Source organism: Elephantulus edwardii, unplaced genomic scaffold, assembly GCF_000299155.1.
Source record: "Elephantulus edwardii isolate Elephantulus edwardi_28Jun2011 unplaced genomic scaffold, EleEdw1.0 scaffold00006, whole genome shotgun sequence".
Taxonomy (NCBI): domain Eukaryota; kingdom Metazoa; phylum Chordata; class Mammalia; order Macroscelidea; family Macroscelididae; genus Elephantulus; species Elephantulus edwardii.
Genome location: NW_006399756.1, coordinates 5,080,179 through 5,091,820, shown reverse-complemented (window position 1 = coordinate 5,091,820; position 11,642 = coordinate 5,080,179). Strand labels below are relative to the sequence as shown.

The 11,642-nt window shown below is 48.3% G+C and overlaps 1 protein-coding gene across 1 annotated transcript in view; it reads left to right on the top strand.

Annotated features, from left to right (window-relative positions):
- The window catches only part of DOCK1 (dedicator of cytokinesis 1), a 460,736-nt gene that overhangs the window by 52,557 nt on the left and 396,537 nt on the right, over nt 1-11,642 (top strand). The window contains exons 14-16 of the mRNA XM_006880128.1: nt 2,019-2,143; nt 5,439-5,537; nt 6,629-6,701. Coding sequence (XP_006880190.1) covers nt 2,019-2,143; nt 5,439-5,537; nt 6,629-6,701 — 297 coding nt within the window. The remainder of the gene's footprint in view (nt 1-2,018; nt 2,144-5,438; nt 5,538-6,628; nt 6,702-11,642) is intronic.

Here is an 11,642-nt window from a genome sequence, read left to right as displayed (position 1 = left end):
GCCTCCCCTCCCCCACAGGGTGATGTCCTCAGAGCAGCAGGCGCTCGCCGCACGCCTCCCCTGCTCCAGCACCCTCCTCTCTGGATTCTCCTCGCATCTCCCCCCACCTCACCCCCCTGTGCTCGTTTACAGCACTGGATGTGGCAGGAGCAGCAACCCGTGGGGAGTATCGCAATAATGACTTTTAAATGAAACCTTAATTTAATAGTTAGATACATTAAAAGCCAGACTATAGCTGTTTTAGGAAAATGCAAGGAATTTTGTTCTGCGGGATTTCTGGTGCTTTGGCCAGTGGAGGCGATTTGATGTGTCCCCTGGGGAGGTCCGGATGGTCAGGGTGGCCCGTGGCCCGAGCTGGCAGCCTCGCTAGGTGATGACGCTTCCTCTCCATCAAGCCACTAACAAAGCTTGCTGGATTTTCCCAGCCGGACCATTAACAGGCCTTCGAATGTTCTCAGCGGGGAGAAGCATCTTGGGCTCATTTGCTGTTGTCTTTGCACAATTAAGGACCCGTCTTGCTGAAAATGCACTGGCCTGGTTTGTTCTCCTTCTGTGCGCTGTTTGGGATCCAGAAAGCTGCCTGCCAGGAAGAGAGGAGGTCGTTAGAGGCTTTGCTCTTGATCGATCTCTGGTCCCCAGCTTGACACATCACCGTGGTCCGTGGCTTTTAGTTAAACTGCAGGAGGCACTCTGTCCAGGAGCCCCATCCTCTGGAGGCTGCATGGCTGGTTCCCGTGCTGGTGCTGCAGTCCTCTTTGGGTCACGAGGACTCTGACCACAGGCAGCGTCTGAAATGGGCCTGTGATGTTGGCTGTGCTGGGCAGCAGGCTCTAGACGGTGGGAGCCCCGCCGTGTTACTGGGCATTAAGCATGATAAAAGCAACACGGTCATCTGTCACCCCAACCTGCTCACTGTCTGCTCCGCAGGTTTGATTTTTGCAGTGCTGCCGGCAGAGTGGAGCTGCCTCGTGGCATTTCCAAGGCTGTAAATCTCTCCAGAAGCAGGCTGCCTTATGAAGCAGCTGGTGGGCCCCAACTTTTGATTAATAGTCACATGCCTTAACCACAGCACTGCCAGGGTACCCTCAAAGATTTTAAATATTTTTTAACAGCTGATTTTTTAAAAAAAATTATTTTATTTTTATTATTTGTGTGTGTGTACCATCAAATCAGATTTGACTGCTACAGGAGGAGACTATTCCTCATTTTCCAGCAGAGCATCTGGTGGATTTGAACCGCACACCTCTGGGATTGCAGTGCAGCTTCTTACCACTAGGCCACCAGAGCTCGCCTGATTTTAAAATATTTTTTTTTTATAAATATTTTTATCACTCATATACACTGTGTTTCATACATTGTACTTTATACAATCTTTTCTTTATTGTTTGCTCCTTTATGTGTTTCCCCCTCCCAACAACAGCTGTCCTTAAAACCTCTGTGTTCGGGTCTGCCCTGACCCGTGAAGGTGACCTGCCATTGGGTTTCTGAAATGGCCAGTCTTGGTGGAAGTAATCGGCCTCATCTTCCTCACACTAAATAGCTGGTGGATTCGAGCTACGGACCTGTCTGTTAGCAGCCCGACAGTGGTCCTTGTTTAAACTCAAACTTAGTGGCTTTGAGCCAGTTCCACCTCATAGCAACCCTCTATTAGGTGTGTGAGGCTGTAAATTGTAACGGTAAGGAAGTGCCCAGCTGCCTCCTGAGGAGAAGCGGGTGGGTCCAGGGTTCTGGAGATGCAGGGCAATGCCCTACAGACTGCACCACCAGAGCGCCACACAGATCACGGGCCTAACCCGCAACTAACCCTTAACCTGGGGATGCACGGCGTCGCAGGTAAAGCACACTGCTTGTGCCGTGCCTTGACATGCCGGGACTTTTTTGTAGAAAATGTCATGTAATTATCTAATGCAATATTTATTATCTTCTGCGAAGAGAGGTAGGGCGTTAGGCAGTTTTGCAAAATTCGTGGTTCCACTGTGAATAGTGGATCAGCTTTAAAGGTATGCTTTCTCCCCCAGGTGATGTTCGAAATGACATCTACGTAACGTTGGTGCAAGGGGACTTTGACAAAGGCAGCAAAACGACAGCCAAGAATGTCGAGGTGACGGTGTCCGTTTACGATGAAGACGGAAAGCGCCTGGAGGTACTCGCTGTGCCAAAGAAGAGTCTGTTGTCAGGGTTCTGTTCTGAGGGTTCTTGGGCTCTGCTGTAGTCCAGGAAGTGACAGAGGTGGGCTGTGGGATCCTGTTTCAAAGAGTAAATATTTGGTGTTTATTCCTTTTCTCCCCCTGGCCTGAGAGGACCAGTGTCTGCTTCGTCCTGGGGGCCAACACAATGGAGAAGATCTTCGTGACCTTGACCAGCCTCTCCATGGAGTAACATTTTCAAGCATAAACTCCAGGCTCCAGTCACTGGAAGTCACCTGGGCTGCTTATTGTCTCCCCAGGCTTTTCTGAGGTCTCATCTAGCAAAGACAATGAAGATAGTGATAATGGAAATAATAGCAAATGTGTATCAGGCCTTACTCTGTGCCAGAGGAGGCCTGCTGGTGTAGTGTGTGAGATGTCACACTGCTAACCTAAAGGCCAGCAGTTCAAAGCCACCAAGTGCTCCAATGCGGCAGAACAGTGGACAGTCTGCCCCATAAATGTTGTAGCCTTGGGAACCTAACAGAGAGTGTATGGTCAGGCTTGACTCTGTGTCACTCACTCAACATGCATCACTTTGCTTCCATTCATAGGAGCACAGGAAGGACAGATGTCATTATTGTCAGCATTAGGGCGTAAGGAAACTGAGGCTGTGGAAGCCCATCTGCTCGCTTGAGTCTCAGGACTAGCAAAAAGGGATCGTGGTTTGAGTGGACATTTGACAACTGGCTCTGACCTTATGCTCAGCGGGTTGGCAATAAATTAATAAAATCTACAACTTCCTGGTCCCAGCAAGCTGCAGGGTCCACCATCCTGGAAAACTTTGTGGTCAAAGAAAATGCTCTATGGCGTTGACCTACTCTGATGACTGTGAAACCAAACCAGAGTCCCTGTCAGGCACCTTTTTGACCAAGACTAGAGAGCAGGAAGGCAGTGCTTACTAGGGCCCAGGTGGGTGAGGACAGTGCTCAGGACTCCTAAGGGGGAGCTGGCCAAAATTCCTTCTGGGTGGCCTTGTCTAGGTGTCACTGCTAGTCCTATGTCCCTGGGGATTGAGGGTCTGCCTGCCCGCCCCTTCTAGATGGATTCCCCCAACTAGAAGTTCAAAATGGATGTCAGAAAAGACTGAATATTTCACTAGAGCTTTGAGAAGCCAAAGCAAAGGGAAGAGATCAAGAAGTTAAGGAGCTGAATAGATTTCAAAGTGCAACATGGGAAAACAAACCAAAGTATAATGAAATGTGCAAGGAGCTTGAGTCAGAAAATCAAAAGGGCCAAACATGCTTAACATTTCTTAAGCTGAAGGAACTAAAGAATAAATACAAGATGCGAGTTGCAGTGGTTTAAGATGCTATGGGCAGAATATTTAGGAAAATTCAGGAAGCATTAAAAGAAGATGGTAAGAGTATTAAGAGTCATTGTACCAAAAATACCCGGCTGACACAGAAGAATGTCAAGAAACAACATCTGATCAAGAGGCATTGGTGATGAAGGAGGAAGTTCAGGCTGCTCTGAAGGACTTGACAAAAAATAAAGACCCAGGAATTTATGGAATACCAATTAACATATTTCAATAAACAGATGGTGCCCTGGACATGCTCACCAGGTTGTGCCAAGAAATCTGGAGGACAATAACCTGACCAACTGACTGGAAGAGATCCATATTTATTCCTAATCCAAATAAAGGTGACCCAACAACATGTGGAAATTATTGAACAATATCACACACTAGAAAAATCCTGCTGAAGATTACGCAGAAATGACGGTAACAGTACATTGACAGAACTATCAGAAATACAAGCTGTGGTTGTGGCACAAGAGACATTATTGCCAATGTCAGATGGAGCTTGGCAGAAAGCAAAGAGTACCAGAGGAATGTCTATCTGTGTTTCATTGACTATGCAAAAGCATTTGACAGTGTGGATCACAACAAATTGTGGCGAACCTTGAGGAGAATGGGAATCCTGGAACACTGGATTGTGCTTATGTGAAACCTGTACCTGGACCAGGAAGTAATCCTCAGAACAGATCAAGGAAATACTGTATGGTTCAAAGTCAGGAAAGGATTGCATCAGGGATGCATCCTGTCCCCATACCTTTTCAGTCTATATGCAGAACAGATCATTCGGGAAGCTGGGTTTTATGAGGAGGAATGTGGCATTAGGATTGGACGAAGACTCATTAACAACCTACATTATGCAGATGACATAACCTTTGCTTGCTGAAACTGAAAAAGACCTGAAATGCTTGCTGCAGAAGGTCAAGGACTGTAGTCTTCCATATGGATTGAAGCTCAACATCAAGAAGACAAAGATTCTCATGACTGAGCCAATTGGCAGCACCATGATAGATGGAGAAGAGATTGAGGCTGTTAACAATTACAGCTTGCTAAGCTCCACAGTCACCTTTCTTGGTACCAGCAGTCAGGGAATCCGAAGATGAATTGCACCGGGTAAGTCTACTGTCAGGACCTCTCCAGAGTACTGGATAAGGTGCATCTAATCCAGGCCGTGGTCTTCGCAATTACTTGCTATGCATCTCAGTGCTGGACTAAGGATGACAGAAGAAGAATTGAAGCCTTCAAGTTGTGGCGCTAGAGAAGAGTCTTGCACATACCATGGACTGCCAAGGAAACAGATAGGTCTGTCATGGAGGGAAACCAAGTCTCTCCTTGGAGGCTAGGATTTTGAAACTCTGTCTCAAATTCTTTGGGCACGCGGTCCCTGGAGAAGCACATCATGCTCGGAAGGGTGGAGGGACAGCGCAGGAGAGGAAGACCTCGGATGAGATGGACTGACAGTAACTGGGGCGATGAGGACTAGCGTGTTGGAATTAGTGAGACTGGCTCAGGACATTGCAGGGTTCAGAGCTGCTGTATGTAGGGTCACTATAGGTCACAGGTGACTTGACAGCACATAACAGCAACAACAACGACTCCTCGAGGTCTGTAGGAAAGAAAGAGCTGCCATCTTGGTTTTGGCCCATGGCTGTTTATTCTCCATCTCTTGAACGAATGGCTGCTTCCGGTCCTTCACTGTGGTGAAGTGCCAGAGTGGGGGACAGGAGATACAGGGCATCCTTACAGACTTCTGCGTCTTAGATGTGTGAGAGGAGGGCTGTATTGGCCAATGGCCTCCGACACTCTGTCCTTTCCTGACAGCAGCGGCTTCTGTGGAGAATGGCATGCCTGGGGCCCCCTCCGTCCTCCTCTCTGGGGTGGGCAGGGAGAGGGCCACCACAGTTTCAAGCTCTGTGAGGTCTCACGGGATGTCTTTATGCCTTCTTTTAAAGCATGTGATTTTCCTGGGTGCTGGCGACGAAGCAATTTCAGAGTACAAATCAGTGATTTACTACCAAGTGAAGCAGCCGCGCTGGTTTGAGACCGTGAAGGTAATGTTTACGTGGTTGTCCTAGCGCATGGAGGGCCTAGGAGATCGTCCCCACCCAGCCCTGGGCTGCCGGCTGAAGGACAGTGAAGGAGGCCGAGTCGCCTCGCCAGCAAAGCCATTCAAGGCTGCTAAGGCATCCGCAGGCACTGCTGGGAATACATTTACTCATCTCCTTTAGGACTTAAAAATGGGACTTTCACGGAGACAAATGACAGAGTCTTTTAAAGACAGCTATTGTCTCTCTTCTGCAGTCTGTGTTATGTGTAGCATGCTGTCTTTACAAATGGGAAAAAATAGAGATGGCGATAAAGGGACGTTGTTGCTGGGAGACGGAGCCTGTTCCTGTGGGGTTGACACACTGCCTCTCTAGGCGACACCCCTGCGTGACCGTGGTAGCCCCACTGTGACCAGCCTCAGCCCCAGGCCCAAGGCTTGAGTGTTTGAAAAGCCCTGAAACACAGATGTTAGCTGTTAGGATCGGGACAATATTTGCTTAAAGGCAGCATGTGTCCGATGCTTCTGCTTGTGCTGAAATGTCACAGCACGCAAGCGTTCTACCACTGCAGCTGCAGAGGGGGATAGCTGCCTCCGTGTCAGGACTGAAAATGGCCACTTTTAAAATGAGAACTTTAAACAGGAGGAGCAGAGAGATGTTCAAAAGCCCGAGTTGTCACACAACATCAACTTGGCATCCAGTGCTATTTTGCTTGAACTGGAAAATGGGCTTCTTGCCTTTGGAAGAGTCACTTAAGGGATTAGGTGTATAGATTTCCATCCCAAGGGGTCTTGGTGGCTCATGGTCATAGCATTCAGCTGCTCCCTGTAAGGTCCATGGTTCAAATGCACCAGTGGTTTCACTGGAGGAGGTAGGAGTCTGTTTCACCAAAGAACATGGCCTCAGAAGTCCCGTAGGGATTCTGCTCTCTCCTCCAGGGTCCCTGGGGGTCAACATTGAGTTCATGGTGGTGGGTTTTGCATTTCCACTAAGGCAATAAAGACATTTTTGTAATTGTGCCTCTTGATGACATGAAACTGTTGCCGCTGGCAGATCTTGGTCAATGTGCTAGAAGGTTCTCTTTTCCCCTCCGACAGGTGGCCATTCCCATTGAAGATGTTAACCGCAGTCATCTGCGTTTCACCTTCAGACACAGGTCATCACAGGACTGTGAGTATTTGACTACTTCATTGTCACGTGTGTCCTTTGGGGGAAGAACCCGGGGGCAGCGACTCTGATTCCGAGTTTGTGCTCACACTTGATTATCTACCTTGCTGTTCTCATTCTTGTTAGATGCTGTTGGGTCGAGCATGACTCCTAGTGACTCTGTAAAATCAGAATCCTGGCCTACCCTGTGCCATTCTCATAATTTCTGACATACTTGAGCCTATTGTTGTCATCAGTATATCTCTTGACCTCATTGAGAAGCTTCCTGTCTTTCGCCGACCTTCCACCTTTCCAAGCGTGAGGTCTCTTTCCAAGGAATAACCTCTCCTAGCAACATGACCAAAGTATGTGAGACAAAATGTCCCCATTCTTGCACACTGGGTGTGCTTTCCCCAGAACCATAAACTCAATTCTGACCCCAGGGACCCTGTAGGATAGAGGAGAACCCCCCTAGGACCTCTAAGGCCACACGCTTAATGGGAACTAATTCTCCAGTGGAACAGCTGGTGAGTTCAAACCATGGGCCTTAACTTTTTTGTTTTCAAACAAAATCAGTATTTTAAGCTGAAAGAGCATTTTGTTAGGGAGTTCCTGAGCTTGGTTAATTAATTAGTAGAAGTGTAACATGCACTGCTATGGAACAAGGAGGAAGAAGAGGGACGTAAGAAAGGGTGAAAAAGGCAGGGCTTCCTTTGAGAACCAAGGACAGCTCTGGGGCCTGACCTCACAGTCGGAGGCTCAGTGTATGAAGTGGACCTGAGCATTTTTCAGATTATCTAACTAGACCCTGGCGAGTACCATGAGGCCTTCCTTCTTTCTTAAATCCATCCTTATCCCACCTCGTTCCATTTATTGTGGTTTGAATGAACATTTACAGAGCCAACTATTCCATTCATCAGTTCGTGTTCTTCTGGTTGGGTGACATTCGTTATGATCCCCTCTGTGTGACATCAGACTTCCTTCCCACCTTCTCCCTGGGGCTGTGTGGTCTTGAGAGAGTTTAACTCTTCACCCATTTTAACCTTTTTTTAAGTAATGGCTGTCTGCTCCTGGGGCAGATCTTAGGAGGCCTTAATTTTATTCTCACATTCCTTCAACTAGGTTGATACTGCTGAGACCTGTTCTTTCTTTTGCATTTTCCCCTCTCCGTTTTGACTTATGATATGCTTCCATCCATCAAAAAACTTATTAAGACAGGGCACATCCACTGTGTTAATTGAGTCCCAATGCCCTTTGTATTGGCATTGAAAACTCAAGCTTTCTGACTGTTAGGATGCTTTCTTACATCAAAAATTTCCTGAGAAAGAAGACCAGCTCTTGGGAAGTTGGTGTCCAAAGCTGGGGCTGGAAATTCCAGTGGTTCTGTGTCTTCTGGTGGCCGCTGGCTGGACGTCAGGCTCCTCCTCTCTCGGGAGAGACGTGTCGCTGTGGTATTGATCGTGAGGCCAGAGCTGTAGGAGGAAAGAACGGGCATGCCAACCGCTTCCCTTCCTGAAGACTTTATTAAGGATTACTGATTTTTGCTAAATTAGTTGTCTGTTGAGGATGTATCTTTGTGCTGGACTTGAAAGTAAATAAGGTTTCACAAAAGTGAGTCACTGACCCTGCTCTTTGTGGCTCATACTGTCTGGGCTGTGGGCTGAGATTTGGCACGAATACGTGACAATGAGAGTCGGCTGCGGCTGTGTTTGCTGCTGATGCCCGAGGGGCAAGCGTGATCTTGTGGCGTGTCGGGCGTTTGCAGCCTGTGAACCCGAGTCAGGGGCCAGAACTGCTGCTTGTCTTGCTTGCTTTAACTCATGTGCACACTTGGGCCTCAACCTCAGTGTCATCTCACATCTTCACTTCATGACGAGAAGGCTTCCGTCCTGGGAGGACCTTGAGTGAGTGAGCCGGCCGCCGTGCTCTGCCAGGGTCTAGTGGGCAAAGCCCTGCTCCACAGGAAGTTCATGGATGGGGAGAGGAGGAGTCAGGGGGAGCAGCAGGCTTTGTCCTGCAGAACCAGAGACTGGAAGGTCTTCAGAGAGTCCAGGCGCGGGGACTGTGGTCACGGTTACTGGCCGTCTAGAAGAGTCTGGAAGATCTGCCAAGCCTGAGATGCCGCGGGGTGTGCAGTGTAGGAGGATTGCCATGGGAGGAGCCACGTCTGTTTCTCACACGTCCATTCTCTGTGAGAGGCACTGAGCCTGACTTTGACCTGCTGTAGAGACGAGGACAGGTTGGTGGTGTTTGGAAATGCTGACAAGCATTGAGCAGTTCTTGCCGGGAAGGCCTTGAGAGGGACCCTAGGAAGAAGGGCAGGGGTCTCAGGCCTCTGCGTCTACCGCCCCGAGGAGGAGAGACCGGAGATGAGCTCCATGAAAAGAAGGAGGGTGAGGTCAGAGCTCCGGAGTCGGCTGAGGGCTCGACGCCAAATCATGCTCTCCATTCCTAACCAGCCCGTCTCCACTAATTAATAAATTACACCAGGGCAGAGGGATCTCTTCTGCAGCATTTTAATTTTCTAAATCCTTGTTTTTCTTGTCAGTTTTAAGCACTCATTATAGACAAGATCCTATCACCCAAAGTACCAAAATGCATTTGCATAATTAATGGAGTCTCCCTGGCCCCAGCTTTGGAGGTGGGGAGGGTTGGAAGCAAGTCGAGCACAGAGTGCGTGATGCTTTGATGCTGGGGTCATGGCGCCCACACAGCATCTCCGCTGGTCCTCAGAAGCTGCGGGCCACACAGTGGGAGGAACTGAGGCCACGTGAATTACTTTCCATCCTATAGGGTAATGGCGGCTGCATTCTCAGGACTGGATCTATTGGGGTTGGTGTTTGTGCTCATTTGACTGTTGGGGATTAATTACCTCCCCCAGGTCCTTTGGGTTTACTGTTGGCAGTAGGAGACAGGCCCTGGAGAAGGACATCATGGTGCAAAAGTAGAGGGTCTATGTAAAAGAGGAAGACCTATGACGTGGAGTGGCCCGTGACTGCAGTGCTGGGCTGAAGGCCCTCAGAGGTGGTGACGCTGGCTCAGCATCAGGGAGGGTGTCCTGTTGTACGTAGAGTCACTATGGTTGGAGTCTACTTGATGACACCTAACAACAGACAATATCAAACAACAACAGCAAAGTGTTCATTGGAATGTTAGCTGGTTTGAGGATAGATGTTTTCCTATTGCGCTAACGAGGCCATATGAGGGGACAGAGTGTTTTAAATTCAGTCACTTCCTGACAACCAAGTGTAGGGTGGGTGGTGGAATGGAGGGGTATAAACTCCACACGAAGATCTGGGAGGAGAGGAGAAAGCTGGGACTATAGTTCAGTTCCCAGGCTCGTAGATGGAAGAAGTGGGAATCATCCCCCAGAGCCGATGCCCCAAAGTCAGGGTGTGGGGAAACACACTTGTCCTCTTTCAGGGACCCGCATGCGGGACTCCTGTCACAACACCATCAGGAGACGCGGACTTTAAGACCTCTCCAGGGGCTTGTTAGCAGTGTCAAAGGTGTCTCCGTGCACACGAGCAAATTTCCACTTCAGGCTCTGCTTGCCAAGATCCAAGTGTTGAGCCAAGGTCTGAGGGGTGGAATCAGCACAGAGGAGAGGGGTTCACGGAAGGGACCACCCTGTCTGCTGTCTGGAGCTCTCCTCTCATGTGCCTAAGTAGTAATAGAAGTACTGTACTTGGTAATGACTGTTAATGAGCAGGTAATAAAGAGAGCAGCCTGATCTTTGGGGTGTAGAGGCCGGATGCTAAGAACAGGTGCATTTATTTCACGCTTCTTAATAGGAGTGTTTGTGGGAGCAGCTGCTCACAGCCCTGTGGCCTGTCCTTCTGAGCTGTGGCTGCTTTCATAGGTGAGCTTTCCTTTTTCTAAGCCAGCAAAGTTTAGGAGGATGTGCTCTTTCTCATTTGGGTGTGAAGATGGCTTATGCTTCCTGGTGCTTTTGCACCAAGAACTTTTTAGAGTTGTAGAGAGACACTTTGCCGTATTCCTTTCTTCCTTTTCTGTGGTCAGCTGGAAATACCACCACCCACTGCTATTACTGATTCCAATTTATAGCACCTCTGTCGAGCAGAGTGGAACCGCCCCACAGGACGTTCAGGACTGTGATCTTTATGGAAACAGACTGCCGTATCTTCCACATAGAGAACAGCTGATGGCTTAGAATGGCCAGACTTTTGGTTAGTAGCCGACTTCTATAAACACTGCATCTCAAGGGCTCCCTTGAGTAGGAATGTTGTTTTTAGGTGCCGTTGAGTATGACTCATAGCGACACGATGAACGACAGTTATGAACTCTGTCCTGTCCTGTGCCGTCCTCACAATCTCTGACCCCCTCAACCCATTGCTGCAGTCACTGTCGGTCGACCTGGATAAGGGTCTTCTCCTTCACTCTCCCTCCACCTTTCTGAGGATGATGTCTCTTTCCAAGGAATAACCTCTCTTAGCAACCTACCCAAAATCTACGAGAAGAAGTTTCATCTTCTTTACTTCTAAGGAACTCTCTGGCTGCACTCTTCCTAAGACATATTTGTCGGTTCTTTTGGCAGTCCGTGGGATATTCAGTACTCTTCTCCAACACCACAGTTCAAAAGCATCAATTCTTCTGTTTTCTTTATTCATTGTCTAGCTTTCAGATGCATAGCAAATGACTGAAAAGGACCATGGCCTGAATCAGGTGTACCTTAGTCCTCAAACTGACATCATTGCTCCTCCACAGTTTGGACAGGTCCTTGAGTACAGACTCTTCCAGTGCAATACATCTCTTGATCTCACAATTGCTGGTACAAAGTGTGTTGGTGGTGGAGCCAAGTAAAATGAAGTCATTGACAATCTAAATTTTTTTCTCCAACTTTTATGTTGTTGTACAGATAGGCAGCAGCATTGCTTAGAAATAGTCATAAAAAAATACATAAAGTTCCTTATATCTTAGAATCTAGTAGATCAAACAACAATA